This window comes from Erinaceus europaeus, chromosome 8, assembly GCF_950295315.1.
Source record: "Erinaceus europaeus chromosome 8, mEriEur2.1, whole genome shotgun sequence".
NCBI classification, from domain to species: Eukaryota; Metazoa; Chordata; class Mammalia; order Eulipotyphla; family Erinaceidae; genus Erinaceus; species Erinaceus europaeus.
The window spans coordinates 30341197-30365943 of record NC_080169.1 but is presented as its reverse complement, the minus strand read 5'-3'; the positions used below and the strand labels follow the sequence as shown (position 1 = coordinate 30365943).

Below are 24747 nucleotides of genomic sequence, written 5' to 3'. Positions count from 1 at the left end.
CTTGAGTCTGGGCCCTTGCACATGGTAATATGTATGTTCTACAGGGTGGACCACCACTTGACCCCCATGTTAGTCTTATCGAGGTCACACAGCTAACTGATCCCTGAACCAGGTTCAAACTGCAAGAGACTGATTCAGGACTATGTTTTTTGTTGTTGTTTTTTTAAAGATTTTATTTATTGATTGATGAGAAACATAGGAGAGAGAGAAAGAACCAGACATCACTCTGGTACATATACTGCCGGGGATCGAACTCAAGACCTCATGCTTGAGAGTCCAGTGCTTTATTCATTGGGCTACCTCCCAGACCACAGGACTATGTTTGTAACCACGAGTCACAACTCCCAGCAGCGTTGTTCTCCTACCACCTCTCCATGAGCACCCAACCAGCCACTCTTGTCATTTCTCACTTGACTTCTGAAGCAATCTCCTCACTGGTCTTTCTGCTTCTGTACTTGCTTCATTACCCATTATTTGCCAATTCCTTTAAATTATAAAATGAAATATACAATATACTCTGGCATTTAAACCATACTAATGCATTTCTGTTGCCGGTAGTATAAACAGAACTGGCTCACCCGGGTAGCATGCCTGTGTTACCAGGTTTGAGCCTGGCACACTGGAAGGAAGAAGCTTCAGTGCTTTCCTCTTTTTTGTCTCTCTAGCTCTGTTTCTTTTGATCTAGAAAAAAAGTTGCCCTGACATTGGGAAGCTCCAGTGATGACAATAATTAAATTAAATGACGGATCAGGTAGTTGTGCACTTGGATAAGTGCATGCATTACAGAATGCAAAGACCATGGGTTAAGCCCCTAGTCTCCACCTGCAGAGAGAAAGCTTCATGAGTGGTGAAGTAGGGCTAAAGATATCTCTTATCTCTTTCCCTCTCTATCTCCACTTCCCTTCTCAATTTCTCCCTGTCTCTATCAAATAAATAAATACAATTTAAAAATTAAAAATAAGTAAAAATAAACTTAATAAAATTAAAACTTTTGAAGAACTGGGGATGTAGCTCAGTAGTAAAGCACAGACTCTGTACATAGAGGTCTGCTGAAATTGATCAGCCCTCTTATCCCAGACCACATTCTCAGACAACAGAGAATAGTGCCAGAGAAATAATACTTAAAAAAAATATTTTGGGAGTTGGATTGTAGCGCAGTGGATTAAACATAGGTGGCGCAAAGTGCAAGGACCGGCATAAGGATCCCAGTTCAAGCCCCCGGCTCCCCACCTGCAGGGGAGTCACTTTACAGGCAGTGAAGCAGGTCTGCAGATGTCTTTCTCTCCTTCTCTCTGTCTTCACCTCCTCTCTCCATTTTTCTCTGTCCTATCTAACAATGACAACATCAACAACAACAACAATAATAAAAAAAGACAACAAGGACAACAAAAGGGAAAATAAATTAAATTTTTTAAAAAATATTTTATTTATTTACTATTTAATAAAGATGGAAATTGAGAGAGGAGGAGAAGGGAGTGTGTGTGTGAGAGAGAGAGAGAGAGAGAGAGAGACATATTTCACCACTCATGAAGTTTCCCTTCTGCTAGTGGAAACCAGGGTTCTGAACCCTTGTCCTTGCACATTGTAATTTGTGCACTCAACCAAGTGAGCTACTGCCTGGCCACAAATAATACTTATTGAACAAACATAAGACCAGCTCTTATAGAGTGATATAAAATCTATAACCAGCAATCTGAAAATAATTTATGTGACTACAGACTCATTACCTGTAATGCATGAGCTATGGAGTGCAGGAGGATAAGCTTAACTGATTTGCAATGTGGTGGAAGAAGCTTGCCCTGCTAGGACAGATCATCTGTCTTACTCCTAGTCATACTCTCAGTCTCTAGCCAGCCCAAATGTCTCTAGTCCTGTGTGTGATCGCCCAGGGGGGGAAAAAAGTCAGTCGACATAGATTAAGGACATCAAAGATAAAGAAGGTTTAAGGTTTCCTCTCAAGAAAAGTGAGGTGTTGAGTAGAAGTTGCTCTTAGAAAAATAGGAGATTGCTGAAATGTAATAGTTACTACTAGCATTTCTAGAGTCCCCCAGAACTCACTAGACTAAACCATCCCATCCCATGTTAGAGGACTCTCTGGGCAAGGCCGTCCTGTTGATATAGAAAGGTTAGTTAGCTACTGGAGTACAACTGCCAGTTCCCTGTCTCTGTCTTCTCCCACCCAAGTACTGCCCCACTTAACTTCAAAAATCAGATGAGATCAGGAGTGTTCAGAGTAGTACGTATGGCTGTAGACTCCCTAACTTGTTTTCTAAACCCTAGTCTAGTAACAGAGGGAATGTACCTATCATTAAAACAAATATATATATATATATATATATATATATATATATATATATATATATATATAATTATGAAGAAGAAACACTTTTTAGTAAAGGAGATTTCATTTTCCACCACTATAATTATTTTGGAGGGCCAAAGACTATCTTCAGGAGTTTTTAGCTAGACCATTCTTTGATGTCCTGTTAAAAAAATATTTTAGAAGGTGCTTCTCTTTCTCTTCATCCTTCACAACAGAGGCCCTAGATTTATAAGTGTATAAGTTCAAAATGAAAGGTCATATGTAAATTGAATACTTTTACCAACTTTTAAATGTACTATTTCTTATTTTTCCCCTTGAATCATCAATTAATACTAACTTTGATAGGAATCAACACTAGCATTTGAAAACAACTGCTTTACGCACCTTGTATGGTGATTTGTATGATACTTGTTAAAAAGAATAATCCCGGAGGGATCTAAAGTTGACCTAAAACTACCTTGCTTCAAGGGCTTAGTACTGATTTCATACAATGTGTACCTAATAGATGTATTGTAATTATAGGCTTCTACCCCTCTGATATTATCACTTGTTATAATTTACGTTTAGTTAATCAATAGTTAATTTAGTCAAATCAGTTACTCAATTCCATTTGTAATTATGACTGTACACTGAAAAACACTGTGTTGAGCAGTGTTTGGAGGGGTCTGGCATATTTTAAAAATTACCTTCAACTCTGCAGTAAGTGTTTCTTTTGTTCTACCTAGCTTTCTGTTTACCAAAATGAATTTAGCCGGTGGTGGAATAAAGAGATGAAAGCAGTGAAGTTTCCATCCCAGGGAACAATCTTTGATTATTATCTAGACCACAAAACTAAGAAATTCTTGCCTTGGGCTGAAAAAATTCCAAAATTTACTATGGATCCAGACATATTTCTCCAGGTAGGTGTGTTGAGCATACTAATTTTCAAGTTACACTGTGCTAGTGTAAGCCCAGTGTGTCTCTGTGTGTGTGTGTGTATTTAAGTGTAAATATACATTTAAATCTCCAGGATTGGAAGCAAGCACATGCCTTACCATGTTTAGAGTCCTAGGTTTGAGCCCTGGAACAACATGGGAGCATCATGGATGGCACCGTGGGTAACTCCAAGGATGACTGGGCAATGCTAAGATGTTTCTCTTCATTCTCTTTTTGAATTATAAAAAGATTTGTCTTAGGAAGTTGTCCAGCAGCATTTCATATCTGTATGTTTCTAAATTAATTCCCCATTGTCACATAAATTTTATCCTAAAGGAGTAATCATTGTGTTGATATGTTCAACTTATATGTTCTAGGAGAGAATTTTTTATTATTTATTTATAAAAAGGAAACATTGACAAAACTATAGGATAAGAGGGGTACAACTCCACACAATTCCCATCCCCTCCCCTGATAGCTTTCCTATTCTTTAACCCTCTGGGAGTATGTACCCAATGTCATTGTGGGATGCAGAAGGTGGAAGGTCTGGCTTCTGTAATGGCTTCCCTGCTGAACATGGGTGTTGACAGGTCAATCCATACTCCCAGCCTGCCTCTCTCTTTCCCTAGTGGGGTGGGGCTCTGGGGGATTGGAGCTCCAGGACACATTGGTGGGGCCATCTGTCCAGGGAAGTCCGGTTGGCATCCTGATAACATCTGGAACATGGTGGCTGAAAAGAGTTAACATACAAAGCCAAACAAATTGTTGACCAATCTTGAATCTAAAGGCTGGAATAGTGCAGGTGAAGAGTTGGGGGGCCCTCCATTTTGTAGATAGCTAGTAGGCATATTTTAGTTATATTCCAAAGGGCCTGTGGCTATACTAGTTTTTTTGTTTTGTTTTGTTTTGTTTTTCCTGAGCCTGAAATCTGATATGCAGGTGGATCCAAGTTATTGTCTGGGGAGATGATGTCATGGCTGAAAGAAGGACCAGCAAGCTGGATCAGGGAAGAGTGTAGCTCCCTAATATGGGAAAAGGGTATAAATATTGTTGACTATAAACCCCATCTATTAGTCAAAAATCATTATAAAAACTTTTCTGCATCTTCAAAACAACAGAATTGCCCTGTTAGTGGCATAGGAAACTATTACAGATCACATCAAATCGATAGGGTTTACAGGAGAGAAATTTTTAAGTAGGGGAGCAATTAGCATAATGGCTATTCTATGCTCACAAATCTTGTTAATTTTATAATTTAACTTAATTCTTTAGAACCATTTCATTTATATTTTTTCTAAATATTTTTTCTAAAATATTTCTAAACAAATATTTTTTCTAAATATTTGTCTTTGAGAAAGTCAGAAACATATTTGTACTTCACTGTTTCTTTTTTAAAGGTTTGTTTATTGATAAGAAAAGTAGGAAACCAGAAATCGCTCTGACACAACCAATGCTGGACATCAAACTTAGGAACTCATGCTTGAAAGTTCAACCTCTTATTCACTGCACCATCTCCCAGTGACTATCTTAGTGGCCCTTATATTATCTTAATGACTTTTAATTAGTAACTTAGTAGTGGTTTACAAGATTATAAAATTATAAAGAGAGGCAGAGTTTATGGAATAACCACTATCTGATCTGCACTCTCACTAAAACAACAATTGAACACAGCAAAAGATCAAACTGGACACAGAATCTATAGCTGAAAGATCTACAGCCTTAGGTGGGTGCTTGTGTTCAGTTGGGGCAAATAGGGGAGCAGACTGGAAGACAGTCAAACCAGAGCTCTAGGTGGGTGGCACATTGCCAACCTGTGCCATCTTAGACAGTTATCAGACCCAGAAAAAAAGAAAACAGAGCTTAAAACCTCTCGATCTTTGACGTGGGGAGTATTTTTTAGCCTGAATTTAAGGCAAGGACACAATAGATAGTTTTTATGACCACAAGATAGCCCAAAATATCCTCAGCTGTCCACAATAGCACCACCTGTTGGCCAACAATAACCAACACCATACATACAGAAACAAAGAGGCAGATAACTAAACATGCCACAACAGAGAGAAGCAAATCAGATGAAATCCAAGGAATTCCGGATGTTGAGAGTCTCAGAGACAGATTATAGAATGCTTATTATGAAAACTTTAGAAGAACTTAAGCAAGAGTTAGAAGAGCATTTTACCTTGGAATTAAGACATGCAAAAGAGGAACTCAACAGAATTTGATAAGAAGCTACAAAGCTTGAAAGAACTTCAAGCATAGTTCACTAAGCAGTTAGGAAGCATGAAAGAAAATTTTCAAACAGAACTACAAGGACTGAAAGACACCTGTAGTGCAGTTTTGTATCCTACAAAATTATCCATCAAGTATGAGAGAGAAATAAAGGTTTTCTCAAATATTAAAAAAATAAAGAATTTGCCACAATCAACCCCACCTTACAAGAAATACTGAATTGAAGTCCTACAGAAAAGGAGGAAGCAAAGGCATATACATTTGAAGCGAGGTGAATAGCAGTAGACTAGAAACAATAACACAATAAAAATAGGAAACAATAAGCAAATAGGGGAGGGAATTAAAAGACAAAGAAACCATATCAGATGTTTGCTTGACTACACAAAATGTCAGATAGAAACAAATGGGCAAAGATTCAATAACTTAAAATAAAACAAAAATCAGAATGGACATAAGTAAACCAATATATCAGTAATCACCCTAAATATGAATGGTCTAAATTCACCTGTCAAAAGACTCAGACTAGTTAAAATAATGAAGATAGCACTCCACATTACATCCACTATAAGTTCTGTGTGGCCCTCCATAATACACACAACTGCCACCACTGCTAATAACCATTATAGTTCTCATGAAATCTTAGAGGCACTTTGCAGTTTGACTTTTTTTTTCGCAAGTTGATGTGTTTCAGTTGTTTATATTCCACATATGAACAAAAACATCCTGTAGTTCCCTTTTAGCTCTTTGCTTATTTATATATAGTCACCTGAAGCTATATCCATCCATCTGCATTGTGAATGAATTAGACAATGCTTATCACATATAGCAGTCTTTTTCCAACTCCACTATCACTTTACTGCGGAAATGTTGATTGACAGGATTTTTGTTGTCACTGGGTAGGTACATTTTTACATTTCCCTAAGACGTATCAGTTCATTTCACCCATAACCATCACCTTGTTCCACCAACAGAGAATTAAGTTCTCAGTCTCCCCTCAGTGCTCCTCCCTTCCTACTTCTCCTCCTCCCTTCTGATAGCAACAGAGCAAGAGAGGGAGGGAGGGAGGAAGAGAGACAGAGATAGCATAGCACCTGAGAGAGACAGAGATAGCATAGCACCTGTTTTGAGGCATCTCTAAAGTGTTTCCCACAGGGGCTGCATTAATTTGCAACCCACCAACAGTATAGAAGGGTTCCCTTCTATCCACATACTTACCATACTCACCAGTACTTATTTGTATCCTTTTTGATGTATGCCATTCTTACAGGGTTGAGATAGTATCTCATTGTTGTCTTGATTTGAATTTCTTGATCATTTTGAGCTTTTTTTTTTTTTTTTTTTTTTTTTGCTTCTGGGCTTATTGCTGGGTCTCGGTGCCTGCACTATGAATTTGTTGCTCCTATGGTTATTTTCCTATTTTTTTTTTATAGGACAAAGAGAAATTGAGAGGGCAGGAGAAGATAGAGAGGGAGAGAGAGAAAAAGATAGATATGTGTAGACCTAGTCACATTCTCTCCCTCCTTCCTTCCTTCCTTCCTTCCTTCCTTCCTTCCTTCCTTCCTTCCTTCCTATCTTTCTATCTATCTTTCTTTCTTTCTCTCTTTCTCTCTTTCTCTATTTCTTCCTTTCTTGTTAGGCTCAAGAGTCAAAGACATTTCCAAAGCAGATGACATGTAGTGTTCTACTGGTATTTTCTTCTGTTTGTTTTTTTGGTTTCTAGCCTTAACATTTAAGTCTTCAGTCCATTTTTAGTTACCTTCCTTGCATGTAACATTTTCCTTTACCTCCACAAGCCATAAAATGTTTTAATTTCTTTAGCTTATGTATTTTAAACTCACTTGGCAACTGGCTATTCTCTTTTGTTTCTCTCTTCATAGATTTTCCTTCTACATTTCTATTAGATTATTTTTTAATCATCTTCTTTTTCTGTTTCAAGCTACAGTCCTTCAATGTTTCTCCAAATCATGACATTCTGATTCATTTTAAAGGGACTTAACACTTTAATTAAGGGACTTTAATTAGTGCTATATGAAAAAAAAAGAATTTCTACTGTGTTAATTAGGAAGCAGCTGATATCAAGTAAGAAAACCCAATGCACATTTGTTTCCTAGAGCTCCCAGAATAAAGTGCTACAAAGCAAGTAGTTAAATAACAGGAATTTATTGCCTCGTGATTCTAGAAACTGGAAGTACAAAGTAAACGCATCAGCAGTATTTGTTTTCTATCTGAGGATCAAAAGGAAGGAACTACTCCATACCAACTCCTTTTTGTCTTAGAGACAATGTTGGTGTTGCTTTATGAAAGGACAATTGACAGTAATTTTTAGTCAACAGAGAAACTATTATTATGATTTTGTTTTTCATTTTACATATAGCTGCACCAAATGAAAGGTGCTCTACCTAGTAGGTAAAACAGTATTTAATCTCCAGTTTTTAGCCTTCATTTTCTCCAAGTACCTCCATTTGTTAGCTAGTTAAAACCTTGGCCAAGTTATTAATGTTCTCTACATTTCAGTTTCATTGTCTTTGCAATAAAAATAATAACATAACTCTTCCTTTGTTTCTTGTGAATGCCATATGCCATAATATCTATGAGGTTCTTAGTGTATATGTGTCACACACTCATTCCTCAGTATTCCTTATTGACATTGCTCTCTGAAGTAAAGGACCAATAACAGCCTAATTTAAAGGCAAGCAATGATAACAGGCAGAAGAAAAAAAAGATAATATAAAATGTAGGTCTAATAATGTTTTAAGTTGTCTAGGAAAGCTTAGTTTTGCTCAGAATAACCTCAGTCATCTTCAGTTGACTCTACATGTATCACTGAATTTAGGCAAAGTTTTAGAGTAAATGCTCATAAATGCAAAAATGGCTCTGAGTGATAACCAACTAGGAAAAATTTTATCCATTATAATAATTGGGTGTTTTTCATATGAACAGTGATGAATCCTCAAAGATGTTTTCAACCCTTTTAATTTGGCCATCAAAAAATTGTCAACTCGAAGTCACTGAAGAGATGTTCATATCAGCTATCCTTTATCTTCATTTTATATTTCAGTCTGGGTTATCATTTATTTTCATCATGCATTCTATTTTATAACTCTACACCACCTTAGGTTCGTTATATATTTTAAAATACCTTACTTATTTAAATGAGGGAGGTACAGAGCAAAAGCGAGAGAGACAGAGAGAGAGAGAGAGAGAGAGACTTACCAGAGCATTGCTTACCCCAGCTTACAGTGGTGTTGAGATTGAACATGGGGCCTCAGAACTTTGAGCATGAAAGTCCTTTTTTTTAATTTATTTATTTTCCCTTTTGTTGCCCTTATTTTTATTGTTATAGTTATTATTGTTGTTGTAATTGATGTCATTGTTGTTGGATAGGACAGAGAAAAATGGAGAGAGGAGGGAAAGGCAGAGGGGGAGAGAAAGATAGACACCTGCAGACCTGCTTCACTGCCTGTGAAGCGACTCCCCTGCAGGTGGGGAGCGGGGGGCTTGAACTGGGATCCTTACGCCTTGTGCTTCGCGCCACGTGCACTACCTCCTGCCTCCCAAAAGTCTTTTACATAACCACTACGCTATCCTTTGCCCACTTCATGAGTTTTGAATGTGCTTTGAATCTATATGCTCTCAAAGTTAAAACCTTCAACTGATCACCCCCTAAACTTAATTCTTCCAGCACAAATTCTATCTAATCATTTGACATTTAATCTTAATGGGAATCGAGGCAGTGCCACCAATCTTCTTTTGTGTGGATTGACTTTTTGTTGTGTCCGTTTCTAAGAAGTGGTGGGTATTTTTTTTTTGATTATTTGAACTGTTTTCTCTTATATGTCTAACATAAGGTTGGACAGAGTATAGGCGTTTCTTAGTAGGGAGTCTTTGATGCTAGAATTTAATCTGGAAGAGACAAATTTGTTGTTTTTACTTTGGCACTTCTCTTCGTGCTGTCTAGATGCACTCCTCTGCTGTCTGAGCTTCGGCAATTCATAAATGAGTACTAGGTGGGATTGTGAAATCTTTCCTACTGGGTGTTAATTTGAAGTAAGGTGTCTTTGGATCTTAGTGCTAACATAACTGTGTTGGTTCAGATATAAAATTTTGGAAAAGCTGTCTCTGACTTTCCTCATTCTGTTTTTCTCTCCAGAGAGTTATGGTTCCCACTTCAGAGACAACACGTCTTAGATATTTCATAGAGTTGTTGCTTGAGAAAGGACAGCCACTGATGCTGGTAGGACATGCTGGGGTAGGGAAAACAGTCTTTGTAGGTGACACACTGGCAAGTCTTTCTGAGGATTATGTAGTGTCCCGTGTGCCTTTCAACTACTACACAACATCTGCAGCTCTGCAAAGTAAGTGTTTCCAGTTTGTATTGTAGAAATGAGATCAGCAGTTGTCGAGACTGGAACATACATACACGCTAAAGAGATGAATAATTAATTAATCTAGACTTTGGACATTTTGACTAGGTATTGAGTAAATTTTTATATATTACTACCCTGGGTAAAGATATGTATGTATGTGTTTGTGTATGTGTGCTGTGTTCATATATGTATATAATATATATTTCTTTTTATTATTTTCGCAAGGCTGAGGAAGGTAATAGTTTACAGTAACCATTGATTGTTGGCACATGGGTACAATTATTTTTTTATCTCCATCTGATAGGGGTCCACAGAAAAGTCTTATCCCCAATTTAGGTGTTTTTACACTGTCATCCTCTAGGACTCCAAAGCCCTCTTTACACCCTCACGTCCCCTCAGTCCTTTGCTTCCCCAGAGTCCTTTGCTTTGGTGCAATATCCACCTTGGGTAAATATATTTTGTTTGAATGGTGAGATTCAGGCATTTTATAGTTTCTGTGTTTTCTTTTGCAAGTGTGTGTACATTTTAGATACTTCATTTGAGAATATCTACATCTATGTATCTATATCAATATATCTATATCTATCTCTATATCTATATCTATCTCTATATCTATATATATATATATATATATCTACAGAGTTAGGACAAGCAAAGTGGTTATAGGAAGTAAAGGAAAGACGATATCAAGATATCAATTGTGAGCAGGGGGAGATAGCATAATTGTTATGCAGAAATTCCCATGCCTGACTCCAAAAGTCTCAGGTTCAATCCACCATAAGCCTATATGACTTTGAAGACACACTGGATTAAAAATTCACCAGACCACCATAAGCCAAAGCTCAGTACTGCTTTGCTTACAAAAATATATTGCTCTGACCAGCAGAGCAACAGAGCTATATTCTGAGAGGTAGGTAGGTAGGGAAGGAGCAGAAGAATTTCCTGTTGTCCAGTTAAGTTTCCCCCAATGTGTTTTTGTGATGTACATGTGCATGAGTATACATTGTTACTGTTTTCTAAGATATATATATATATATATATATATATATATATATATATATATATATGGAGAGTTTCTTTATAAAATTTATTTATTTATTTATTTATTTTGCCTCCAGGGTTATTGCTGGGGCTCCGTGCCTACACCATGAATCCACTGCTCCTGGAGGCCACTTTTTCCCCTTTGTTGCCCTTGTTGTTCATTGTTGTTGTTGCTGTTGTTGTGGTTGTTGTTATTGTTGCTGAATACGACAGAGAAAAATCGAGGGAGGAAGGGAAGACGGGGAGAGAAAAATAGACACCTGCAGACCTGCTTCACCATTTGTGAAGCAACCCCCCTGCAGGTGGGGAACCAGGAGCTCAAATCGGGAACCTTACATGTGTGCTCAACCTGCTGCACTACTGTCTGGCCCCCATTTTCAATTTTTTTAAAAAAAAATTATTAGGGGTAGTAATGGTTTACAGTAAATATAGTTGTTAGTACATGTGTGAAATTCCAGTTTTCTGCAAAACACTCATCCCCCGTCTAGATTCTCCTCTACCATCATGCACTAAGACCTGAAAGCCCCCCACACCACCATCCCCATAGTCCTTTGCTTTGGTAAAATACACCGAACCCAGTCCACCTTCTACTTCTTTTTCCCCTTTCTGTTCTTATTTCTCAGCTTCTTCCCATGCGTGAGATCATTCCATATTCATCCTTCTCTAATATGATTCCTCTGAGCTCCGTCCAAGATGAGGTGAAGAAAGTGAATTCATCATTCTTAATACCTGAGTAGTATCCCATTAACACGTTTTTTTACTCAGTGACATCATTAACTCAACCAAGAATGACTTTTCTAAAATCTCTTTTTTAATCCAGTGTGTCTTCAAAGTCATATAGGCTTATGGTAAAATGTAACACAACGTATATACAGTTTGGTATCTACCTGTCATGTCCCCTAATACATTCAGATTTATTAGCTGGTGAAGAGTGGTGTGAAAGATACTCAAGCTGTCTCTAGATGCTCCTTAAGGGCATTTAAGAAGGATCAAGGGACCTAGAGTAACCCACTGGGTGGGGTGCATCCTATCTCATATGAAGGGTGCCAGGCTAGAATCCAGATAGCACAGTAGGTGCTTGTTATCAGAGGAAGCACTAGTGCTGTGGCTTGGGTGTGTGTGTGTGTGGTTCTTTCTCAATCTCTCCTTCTCTCTCTCTCTCCTTTTCCCCTCCCTCCCTCCCTTTTGCTCTCTCTCCCTACCCATCTTTTAAATGAACAAGTGGCCCAGAGCACTACAATCATGCATGTGTGGGTTTCCAGCTGTGAAAACAAAAAAGAGAATTACAAAACCAGTCAATGGATGGACTGGTAGTGGGCTACATGTTGGTGTGGATTTATAGGAGGAAGGTGCAGAAAAGTAAAGGCCTTATCTCAGATATGGCAACATTTGCTGCTAATGCTGAGCCTCAAGACAAAGAGAGCCAGGTGACTTCCGGTAATGGGAAAGGGAATTTTGTTGGGAGAACATAGAAAGAGGTGGCCAGACATATATCTCTGATATCAAGCTGCAAGGAAATGATATGTGAAGTTACAGAGTAGATGATATAGACAGAAAGTGAGGGAACGTTAAGTTACAGGGAGTAAAGACTGAAGGTTAACAATTTATCTGAAATGGACAGAAGCCTTGCAACTTTCCTGTATTTGGTAGATATAATTATATATTTGTTTCAGGAATTCTTGAGAAACCTTTAGAGAAAAAAGCTGGCCGTAACTATGGCCCAGGAGGAAATAAAAAAATGGTGTATTTTATTGATGACATGAATATGCCCGCGGTGGACTTATATGGCACTGTCCAGCCCCACACTCTGATTCGACAGCATATTGATTATGGACACTGGTATGTGGTTGTCTACTGGCATGTAATTCTTATTATTACAAATGGGCATTTAAAAAATGGAATTAGCCATGTTTCTTCTAATGATGTGTATTTTGCAGTACTCTCTGTGTTTCACTTTGCATCTCCTTTTCATAATCTTGAACAGAATAATTTCTTTTATGCCTTTAGAAGAATTCAGTTTAATTGGACCCTAGAAGCTTGAACCACCTCTAAATCATATCTCGTTTAAGCCATAACTCACACTAAATCACTGCATTGACACTTGACTTATCTGCTACCATCTGGCCATTGCAGTCTGCAATGCCTGCTGTTAACAACAGGAAGAGCCCCAGCCTTGCTGCAGACATTTGACATCAGAATGAGAGTAAATAGTAATTGCATACATTGATTCAACCCCACATCTTCATTTTGTCACCAGAGAGCTAAGTAGCCTTTAGTTTTCTGAGTTTCGATTTTTCTGTCTCTCAGCATCACAGAGTATTTGTAAAGGTTAGAGTCAGCGAAGAAGTCCTTTATGAACTGGTAAGCTTTGTTGTGTTGTCATCTCCCATTTGGAGGTTGAAGGTGCTACTTTCTACATTTCAGGTATGATCGACAGAAAGTGATGTTGAAAGAAATCCACAACTGCCAGTATGTTGCCTGCATGAATCCAATGGTGGGCAGTTTTACAATCAATCCTAGGCTACAGGTAGGGTATTTCTGCTGTGTGCTTCCGTTGACCACTAAATGTAATACTCAAACATTGTGGATCTCACTTCTTGGTGCTTTCTTTTTAGCACAATTTAGGTCTACTAAATGTTTGGTTAATTGCATGTGCTTTCAGAAATCAATACACAATTTAAAGAGAAGCCTTAGTTTTATAGTAAAAAATGTTGAAATCCCAGAGTTTTCATATAGTCCTACCTCACCCCCAATACGTTGTGCCATATCATCAACATCTTGCCATATCATCTTGCCATATCATCAACATCTTGCAGTGTAGGACATCTGGTAAAATTGAAGAGCCAATATTGATGCATTGTTAACTAAGGTCCAGAATTTCTGTCTGTGTTCATGACATTGTATATCCTTTGGCTTGAGGGACATAATGTACAGTGACCCATTTTATTCACCATTAAAGTTTCATACAATATCATTTCACTTCCTTCTACTCACTCATTCACACGTGCCCCAAGATTCCTGGTAACTACTTGATCTTTCTCCTGTCACCATAGTTTCGCCTTTTCCAGAATGTCATATAATTGATAAGTCATATATCGCTTTCCCATTTAACTTATTTCCTTACCTTTTTTCTTACTTTTTAAAAACAGTTTATTTATATGAGAGGGTAAAAGAAGGAGAAAGAGAAAGAAAGATTAGCACTCAGTTCTTGAAAGAATTGAACCTGAGGCCTTCAGGGTCTCAGTATATAAGTCCTGTGTTCAACTACTGAGTATCTTCCCCAGTTCTTCTGATTAGTTTCTTTAATTTAAATATGCATCTAATGTTCTTTCATATCTCTGTGTGACTTGATAGCTCATTTTTTTTGTATCACTGAAAAATATTCATTGTATGTACTACAGTCTGTGTGTTTACTAACTGAAGGACATCTAGCTTGTTTCCAAGTTTTGGAAGGCAGTTATGCTCACCATTGTACCACCAATGCAAGTTTCCAAGTTTTGAAAATTAGAACTAAGACCAGCATGACCTGGGAGGTAGCATAATAGATAGTGTTGGACTTGAAAGCTTGAGGTCCTGAGTTTGATCTCTGGCATTGCATGTGTGATGCTCTGGTTTCTCTTGTGTCTCTCATCTCTCTCTCTCTCTCTCCCTCTCTCATTAGTAGATAAAGCCACTAACAATTTTGTACAAATATTTGTGTGCATGTGTTTAATAATAATAGCTATCACCAGGATGCCTGCCACCAATATACATGTAAGAATGCCACCTAATAGTGAATGTTGCTTACTCACTTATCTAGAATTAACTGGGGATTAGCTAGTTGGTTCTGCAGTTGTCTTGGCTTGTCTCACTCATGTATCTGAGAGTTGACTATCATCCCAGTTTACCATGATTTGGACTGTAGTGATTGGAACAACTTGCCTCAGCTTTATGTGACTCCACCCGTTAGCATGCTATCCAGTTCATGGCAGAGGTAGAAACTTAAGACAGCAAGTAGAAAAAATATAAGACTCTAATAGTAACTGGCACTCTGTCACTTCCACCTCATACTGTTGATTCAACTAAGCCATATGCCAAGCTGGAGTCAAAGCAGAAGGCGCTACCAAGTCACATGGCATTTGGCATGAATACATGAAGATATTGAAATGGAGAAAATATATATCACAATCTCCTGGTACCATTGTAATCTCTATTTTTTTTCCTTTTTAAAATTTATTTATAAAATAAAAAGTATCAACAAGACCATAGGAGGATAAGAGGGATACAATTCCACACAGTTCCCACCACCAGAGGTCCGTATTCCACCCCTGCCCTTGAAAGCTTTCCTATTCTTTGTCTCTCTGGGAGCATGGACTCAGGATCATTATGGGGTGCAGAAGGTGGGGGGTTTGTAATAGCTTCTCCGCTGAACATGGGCATTGGCAGGTTGATCCATACTCCCAGCCTGTTTCTATCTCTGCCTAGTGGGCTAGGCTCTGGAGAGGTGCGGTTCCAGAGTACATTGGTTAGGTTGTCTGCTTGGGGAAGTCAGGTTGGCATTGTGGTAGCATCTGCAACTTGGTGTCTGAAAAAGCATTTAGACATAAAGCAGAACAAATTTAAATAATCAGGAACCTAAAGGCAAGAATATAACAGATGAGATTTGGGATCTCCATTTTGGAAAAGCTAGTAGGTCTATTTTATGTATATTCTAAGGGGTCCATGACTTTACTAATTTTTGGCTGCTCCCGACAGCTAACATGCAGGTGGACCAAAAGTATTATCTGGGAAGATGGTGTCAGAGTTGGAAATAGGACTAGACAGCTTTTATGTAATGAACTTAATTTGTTTTTCTTTCTTTTTTTTTTTTTCAGAGACATTTCACAGTGTTTGCATTTAACTTTCCATCCTTGGATGCGCTAAGCACAATTTATAGCCAAATTCTTAGTTTTCACTTCCAGCAGCAAGCCTTTGCCCCAGCAGTTCTCAGGAGCGGCCCTTCTTTGATTCAGGCAACAATCCTATTTCATCAGATAATGACATACAACTTTTTACCAACAGCTATTAAATTCCACTACCTCTTCAATCTGAGAGACCTATCAAACATCTTCCAGGTACCTCAATTGTTCTGTTATGTATCTTGAATGGAGGGAAGATTATTGTGACATCACTGGTATTTATTTATTGAACTTAGTGTAAAATTATGCTACATATTTTTATATGTAGTCATTCATTTTAAACTGGAACATTCTCTGTGAAGTAAGTTCAGCAGGTATAATAGTTTTAGTTTATCAGCAAGACCAATGGCTTCATCACTTTTTACAAAGGTATAACAATAGACATAATGCTAGAATTCTGAACTCCCAATGTTATTTATTCTGCACAAATAAAAAGTAATTAATGTTTTGTAGAAAACATATATGTGATTTTAAAATACACATCAAGAGTAATGATAATTTACTGCTATATTATTTTGGTTTGATTGACATTTATCTTACTTAGCTGGAAGAAGTATGGTCCTTTTTGTTTAGAAAAAAAGTCAAAGAGGAAATAAATTTGAAATTAAGAAGTTACTAACAAATGTTGTATACCCTGTATATTAAAAGCAGTTGAAAGGTTATTTGTGGGGAGTAGCACAGCGGGTTAAATGCATGTGGCACGAAGTGCAAGGACTGGCGGAAGGATCCCAGTTTGAGCCCTGTCTCCTCACCTACAGGGGAGTCGCTTCACAGGCAGTAAAGCAGGGCTGCAGGTGTCTATCTTTCTCTCCCCCCCCCCCCACCCCCGTCTTCCCCTTCTCTCTCCATTTCTCTCTATCCTATCTAACAACGACGACATCAACAACGATAGCTACAACAACAGTAAAAACAATGAGGGCAACAAAAAGGAAATAAATAGTTTTTTTAAAAAAAGGTTATTTGAGACTTAATGTTCTTTTGTGAGAGTGGTTGTAAACTAATATGTGAAAATTTTATGGGACAGGACAGGAGCCAGGTGGCAGTCTACCTGGATTAGTGCACACATTATAGTGCACAAGGACCCAGGTTCAAGCTCCTGGTCCCCACCAGTGGGGGGAAAGCTTCATGAGTGATGAAGTAAAGCTGCAGTGTCTCTGTCTCTCTTCCTTCCTACCTTACCCTACCCTCTCAATTTCTCTCTGTCTCTATCCAATAATAAATTTTAAAAAATTCATGGGACATATGTTTATTCATTGTTTCATGATTTATTTGTTGTGTATGTGAGAGACAGAGAGCAGAACACCACTGCACCATTTATAATGCTCTTTCTTATATGTGTTGTTGGTGATTACCTCACATGTACCAGATATATATCCTTTATAGCTGAGCCATCACTCTGGCCCTCTAAATATTTTGATCACATTCTTTCCTGAAATCACTTCACAACTACCTCAAAACTGTAACATCACACTGGACAACAGTTTCCTTTTTTTTTTTTTTAGGATATTACTTTAGTTTCCATTTTTTGTGATTAATAGGTCACAAAATGATAAGATTATGGGGTATAGTTCCATACCACACCCACCAGCAAAGTTATGTATCCCCACCCACCTTCCAAACTCCTAAAGATTGTCCCACCACCATATTTCTCACAAGTCTTAGAAACAGTTTGCTTGTTTCTGTATTGGTTTTTTTTTTTTTCAAGTTGTATATCCATTCCTAGATTCCACACATGTGAAACCACCTGATAGCTAGACAGTTTCCCAAGGAGATGAACCATTCTTGTTCCTCTCTGTATTTCTAACATCTACCTGAAAGACTATGATCAATAAAGTATTAAGAGCTGTTTTTATTTTTAAATCTGAAAAAAGGCCACAGGTGGCATTCGATGAGAGATCGGCCTGTCTGTCATCCTCCACATCCTGCCTGTCTGCTACACCTGACATCATCAAATAATTGTTTAGCATATTGCCGCTAATTCTCCATAGCACTCTCCTCTCCATAGTTTCTTTGAATCCAGAAGAAACCAACTTGCTATTTGATAAGTGGGTCTCTTTGAGTCCAAAATATCAATGGGCATTGTTGACTGAGGATAAAATCCAAATGTTCTGGAGCTCGTCCCAGGTCTCCCCATGAATATGAATGTAGGGGATTTGTTTTTGGTCTCATATTCATCTGTGCAGTGAAGGGGATCAATAAACAGTCATCAAAGGTTTATTGAATTAAAAAATAAATAAACTATGATTCTGTGACTTTCATCTGCACTTTGATCAAATAAGCTTAATTGGAAGACTTGACAGATAACCAGTTCTGAGACACTTGCTTTAATTCAATAAATTGCTCAGTTCAGCATACATTTTTTTAAAATGTTAAAGATCTATTATCTCAGGATACTATTGGTCCTTGAAGTTTTATTTTCCTTTTGTGTTGCAGGGGATTTTGTTTGCGTCTCCTGAATGTTTACAGGTTCCAAACGATTTAATACGTCTGTGGTTGCACGAATCATCTCGTGTTTATGGAGACAAACTGGTAGACAAAAAGGACTGTGATTTGTTTCAGAGAAAATTGCTAGAAACTGCTAATAAATGTTTTGAAGTAAGTATGTGGATATCAGAATATCAGTGTTTGCTTTTGGTACCAACTAATATTGAGGCAGAAGTTAGATAAGGAAGGATATAAGAACTTTGTACTAAATAGCTGAGATTCCGGTATGTACTTGGTCTATGCTCGGGGACATCCCAACTCATGCATTGGTCTGTAGGCTTTTGCCTTGAGAAGCCTCTCTGTCTCCAGAAGAAACATTCTGGGTAGTTCATAAAGCATATTATTCTCTTCCTTCCCTTGCAGGGTGTAGATAGTAATGTGCTACTTCAAGAGCCTCTCATTTATTGCCATTTTGCTAATGGAGAGGAAGACCCTTGTTACATGCCAGTGAAGGACTGGGAGGTGCTGAAGACCACTCTTACAGAAATGTTGGATAGCTACAATGAACTAAATGCTGCCATGCACCTCGTTTTATTTGAAGATGCCATGCAACACGTGTGAGTTGGCTAGTTGTGATGCTTCTGAAAAAATGACTGTTCACAGATGTTTTTCAATAAATCTTTTCATTCTCTATCAGTTCTTATCTATTGTTTGCCATACAGTATGAAACTGTCATTATTAAGTCACATTCTTAATAATATAGCTGCATTACTCCCGAAATGCTATCGCAGTCACAATTTCCTTTTTCAAATTATTTTTTTAAAATTTTTATTAGTGATTTAATAATGGTTTTCAAGGTTATAAGATTATAAGGGTATAGCTCCACACCACACCCACCACCAAAGTTCTGTGCCCAGACTCCTGACAAGTTCTCACAGTCCACAGCCATAATTCTTATTATTTCACTAGGGGCTGACTAGTTAAGAGTATTAAAAAATGAGGAATCCACTCCGTTCCCACCATCAGAGTTCTGTGTCCCCATTCCCTCCATTGGAAGCTACAGCAGTTCTCCCAATGTTGTAGATATGGGTTAACTATTATTTCTACAACCATATTTGTTTATATTTGCCCATTTCCCCCCATGGACCCATCTTTTATTCCTTTCCAAGTCACACCTACATCTATTACTATTTCCAGATGTTCATACTTTTTCCTCTTCTCTCTTTCCTTTTGTCTCCTGATGGAGTTGGAGTTCAGAGCCCTCTGGTCATCTTTCCACTCCTATCATTTATCTGTCACTGGGAGTATGAACCAAAATTCTTTTTAGGGTGCAGAAGGTGGGAGTTCTGGCTTCTGTAATTGCTTCTCTTATGGACATTGGCAGGTTGATCCAGAGGGTATATTTCCTTGAAAATAAGTTAGAATAATGCCCCTGTTCCGCTACAAAGCTTAAATGACAGGGCTCTTGAATCACCATCTACATTGCACCTTGTGCACAGAATAGGCAGCTTTCTGTAGCAGTCCAGCTGTCAGACATTGTTCCAGGCTCTAGGATACTGCAGCAAACAAGAGAGTCCAGTCTCTTCTGTAGTTGAGCTTATTTCTAGTGGCTCAGATGGACCTTTTAGGATAATATGAGCATGCAGCCTAGGTGGTGGTACAGTGACTGGAGCTCTGGACTTACATGCCTGAGGTACTGAGTTTGATCTCCAGCGTTGAATGTGCCAGAGTGATGCTCTGGTTCTCTTTATCATTAAGAAATATTTTAAGAGGGAGTCGGGTGGTAGCACAGCGGGTTAAGCACACGTGGTGCAAAACACAAGGACTAGTGTAAGAATCCCGGTTGGAGCGCCCGGCTCCCCACCTTCAGGGGAGTCGCTTCACAGGTGGTGAAGCAGGTCTGCAGGTATCTGTCTTTCTCTCCCCCTCTCTGTCTTCCCCTCCTCTCTCCATTTCTCTCTGACCTATCTAACAACGACAACATCAACAACAACAATAATAACTGCAACAACAATGAAAAACAATAAGGGCAACAAAAGGGAAAATAAATATAAAAAAATTAAAAAATATATTTAAAGAAACATAAAAATACACTCAGAAAAAATATCAGAAATTGATGAATTTCATACTGAGAAATGAAATATGTTGATCTGAGAAATTCATTTTCTAGCTATGAGAAGGTTGACATTCAAAGCAGATCTAAACAGTTTATCTGTATTTTAGTTGTGTATGTGAGATGGGAAGGGAGAGACTAGAGTATAATTTTATCTTTTATTTGATTCTGGAGATTGAGCAGTTTCACACTCAGTGCTCTACCACCTAGCTACCTCCCCTGAGGTGACACTGAAATGATATGCAGGAGCTAAGCATGGAAATATTTGGAGAATGAACTTTCTCAGTAGAGGGATAGCTTTTTGTTTGTTTCTTTGCTTCCTATGACCAAACACCTTATTGTTTAAAACCAGGAAGGATCAATGCAGTTATAGCATAGAGAAAAATGGGAGAGAGATTGTGACATGAATGTAGAGGCATGGCTAGACCTTAATAGCAGAATAACCCCCCAGGGTATTTTCTTTAACTAGAATAAGTGGTTTTTGGTTTTTTAATGTGGCACCAGGGAGTTAACTCAGTGCCTCACAGTAGTCCAGTACCAATGAGCAGCCTCTGATCCCAATTCTTTCTTTCATTCATATACAAAGAGGAGGCAAGGAGATACAAAATAGACAGATAAGACTCCTCAATACCACTATTAGGCATTTATCCAGTGGATATTCAAACACTAATTGTTAGGGACATATGCACTTCTGTTTTCATATGTACATTATTTATATTAGCCAAAAATTGGAAGCAGCCTAAATACCCATCAAAAGATGACTGACTAAATAAATTATGGGACAGATATTCTATGAAATACTATTCTACAATCAAAAAATACTATTGTATACTTTGGGACAAAATAGATGGGACTAGAAGTAGTTGCTCTTAGAAAAATAAATGAAGAGATGAAAGACAACTACTAGATGTTTATACTCATATGTGGAATCTAGAGACCTGACTCATTTGAACTTGCAAAAAGAAAAAGAAAAAAACAAAGAAAATAAATAAAGAAAAAGAAGCAGGCAAGCTTTTCTAAGACTTAAGAGAACTATGTGGTTATCTTTGAGAAGTGGGAGGATGGCAACTCAAATCATGAAAAAAAGAGAAAAAGGGAGAGAGGTTTCAGTTTTTGGAGGGGTTACTCCTTAAAATATTTATTCCAGGTGCCTAAGAAGAACTTCAGTAACCACTTTAGGAATGACAGAAAAGGGAAAACACGAAGTAAAATTTGCAGTGGGTGCAATGTATTCCACTAATGCAAAGGACTCTGGTGAAGGACGAGGACGGAAGGGCCTGGGGGTGAGATCCTTTGTGCATGATGGTGGAAAAGGACCAAATCAGGGGTGAAAGTGTTTTGCAGACACTTAAGCATAGAGATGAGAAATTGTACCTGTCTCAACAACTGTACTGTAATCCATTAATAGTCCCATAAAGAAAAAATAATTCCTTTTAGTCATAAGTTACTACAAGCATGTATTGGATTTATTGATCTGTGAATATATAAACAAAGTACATTTTACTTAGAATCCATGATAGCTGTGTTAAATGAACAATTAATGATACTGTTTCTGTGAATAGTTGGGTTAGTATAAATTACATGTGTATGCTATGGCTCAGATAAAAGGAAAGAAAGAAAGAAACTACCACTGACCCTGAGGGAAACAGTCTTCCCATACAAATCCTTCAGCATGGAGTTCTTGGTGGTCTTTAAGAGGACAGACTGTTTCTTTTTTTTTTTTTTTAATATTTATTTTATTTATTCCCTTTTGTTGCCCTTGTTGTTTTTTTATTGTTGTAGTTATTATTGTTGTTGTCGTTGTTGGATAGGACAGAGAGAAATGGAGAGAGGAGGGGAAGACAGAGAGGAGGAGAGAAAGACAGACACCTGCAGACCTGCTTCACCGCCTGTGAAGCGACTCCCCTGCAGGTGGGGAGCCGGGGTTCGAACCGGGATCCTTATGTCCGTCCTTGTGCTTTGCGCCACCTGCGCTTAACCCGCTGCACTACAGCCCGACTCCCGGACAGACTGTTTCTTTGATCAAGGTTTATGAGCTAGAAACTGGTTTACTTAGCATTAGCACTGATTAAAGAGTATGTCCTTGAATATTGTGAGAAACTTTGTCACCTAGAGAACCTCATAAAATAAAAGCTCAAAGCATAGATGGAATGAAATGAAATAACCTGCTTTGTAACTTGGGATTTCACTTGTGTCAGAGTAATCTTGCAGCTGTCTCTATGCAATTTTTCCTATATGGTCAAGTAAAGTAAGACTTAAATGAGATGGCTGAGCTTATAAAAATAACCTGTCTTTTCAGTCATTTCAGGTTTCCAGGAATTGCTCACTACTACTGGTTCTGGTATAAGTGACCTCAACTGCATTTCTGTAAAAATGCCCTTAAAAAAAAAAAAAAAAAAAAGCTGTGTATATCTCTCAAGTCCTGAGGTTTAAATTCATCTCAAAAAAGTAACTCAGAGCAAACCTCATGGTATTCAGTTTATTGCATTTGGTGGTTGTCCATGCAATAACATTTTTGTGTTGTTGTTCTAATTCTCCTCCTCCTTTAAGTCTTCCTCTATCCCTCCCTAGGTCCTGCTCCTCTTCTCCTTTTCTCTAGAGGTAGATGGAAGGAGTGAGAGAGAAAAAAGAGAGAGAATGAGAGTTTCTAGAGTTCCTAAAGCACAGTTTAAGTTTTAGTGCAAAAGAAATAATCACAAAGAGGCAAGTGTTTAATCGGTATGAAATAGATCACATGTAAGATGTTTGATGGTCTAAACCAAACTATTCCTTCCAAAGTAATTTTATAGATAAAGTTTGTCTCAAGGACTTTTCTCCTTTGGTGTCCTAATTCATACATGCTGATATGCAGTTGGAATCTTGATAATTAAAACAAAGGAAGATAACACTTAGATAAAGGGCCTTCCATATGCTTTTTTTCTTGAGTTTTGGTGGAGAATAGTAAAGCAATCAGAGGCACCAAGATATTATTAGCCCAAGACAGTTTATTAAGAGAGAGTGTGAGAGCAGATGTAGGCAGCATCTTTATTGGAGAAATAAATGAACAGGGACTAAAGGGTTGAAGTAAAAATTAAAGATTGGGAGTGTTCAGGGTGGTATGGCCATAGACTAAAGTGAAAATTAGAACATGTGTTAAAAATATTTTTAAAATACAACAAATATCCTTCCTGGGACTCTTTTAATTTCACGCTTATGGGGGGTCTGTCTTCTCTCACCAGGTGTCGCATCAGCCGAATCCTCCGAACCCCACAGGGCTGTGCTCTGTTGATTGGCGTGGGCGGCAGTGGGAAGCAGAGCTTGTCTAGGCTGGCCGCTTACATTTGCAGCCTTGAAGTCTTTCAGATCACTCTGACTGAATGCTTTGGAATCCAAGAACTGCGAGTGAGTCCTTTTCTCTGTTAGTCTGATGGAAAAAAAAAAAGTCAGCTGGTGATGTGGCCATGTTGGCTGGCTCTCAGATCTAGACAAGCCTTCCCCACCCATGGGAATAAGAGGAAAAGCTCTTTAGAAGACTTAGTTACCTCCATCTGTTTCTTCTTTATGGTCAAATTAGCAATATCAAATTTCTGTAAGTTTTTATAGGGTTAGAAGTATATAAACCTATAGGCCTTCCTCAGAACAATGTTCTACTAAATACTTGCTTACAGAAATATGTCTTTGCCTTTGAATCTATCTCCTTATGTTTGATATTCAACACTATTACTACTTCTAGATGATGGTAAAAAGGGAAAACAAAGAAAGGACACAGAAAAAAAAAGAATAAAAGGAATGCATGCCTTTAAAATGGTTAACAAGTTTTCTCCACTATTGATAAGAATATGGAAATAAAATTCAATCAAGAATGCATTCAAGAAGCTCTTGGGTGTTTTAATTTTTTTACTTTTATTTTTAAATGTTTGTTTATTCATTCCCTTTTGTTGCCTTTGCTGTTTTATTGTTGTAGTTATTACTATTGTTGTTATTGATGTTGTTGTTGAATAAGACAGAGAGAAATGGAGAGAGAAAGGGAAGACAGAGGGGGAGAGAAGGACACCTGCAGACCTGTTTCACCACCTGTGAAGCAACTCCCCTGCAGGTGGGCTTGAACCAGGATCCTTAAGCCAGTCCTTGTGCTTTATGCCACATGTGCTTAACCAGCTGTGCTACCACCTTACTTCCTACTTTTATTTTAAAGGTATATTTATATATTTTAGATGTAGGCAGAGAGAGAGAGAGAGAGATCAACCATAGCACTAAAGTTTTCTTTCATGCAGTGGGAACAGCGTTTGAACCTGGGTCACAAACATGGCAAAGCAGTACATTATTCCAAATGAGCTATTTTCAGATCCATTTTTTATTGATTTAATAATTATTGGCAAGACCATAGGATAAGAAGGGTACAATTCCACACAATTCCTA

The 24747-nt window shown here is 38.0% G+C and overlaps 1 protein-coding gene across 1 annotated transcript in view; it reads left to right on the top strand.

Annotated features, from left to right (window-relative positions):
* The window catches only part of DNAH11 (dynein axonemal heavy chain 11), a 388706-nt gene that overhangs the window by 203289 nt on the left and 160670 nt on the right, over positions 1-24747 (top strand). Inside the window, 8 exon segments of the mRNA XM_060196111.1 lie at positions 3049-3222; positions 9618-9822; positions 12549-12714; positions 13300-13402; positions 15729-15968; positions 18246-18407; positions 18660-18853; positions 23568-23730. Coding sequence (XP_060052094.1) covers positions 3049-3222; positions 9618-9822; positions 12549-12714; positions 13300-13402; positions 15729-15968; positions 18246-18407; positions 18660-18853; positions 23568-23730 — 1407 coding nt within the window.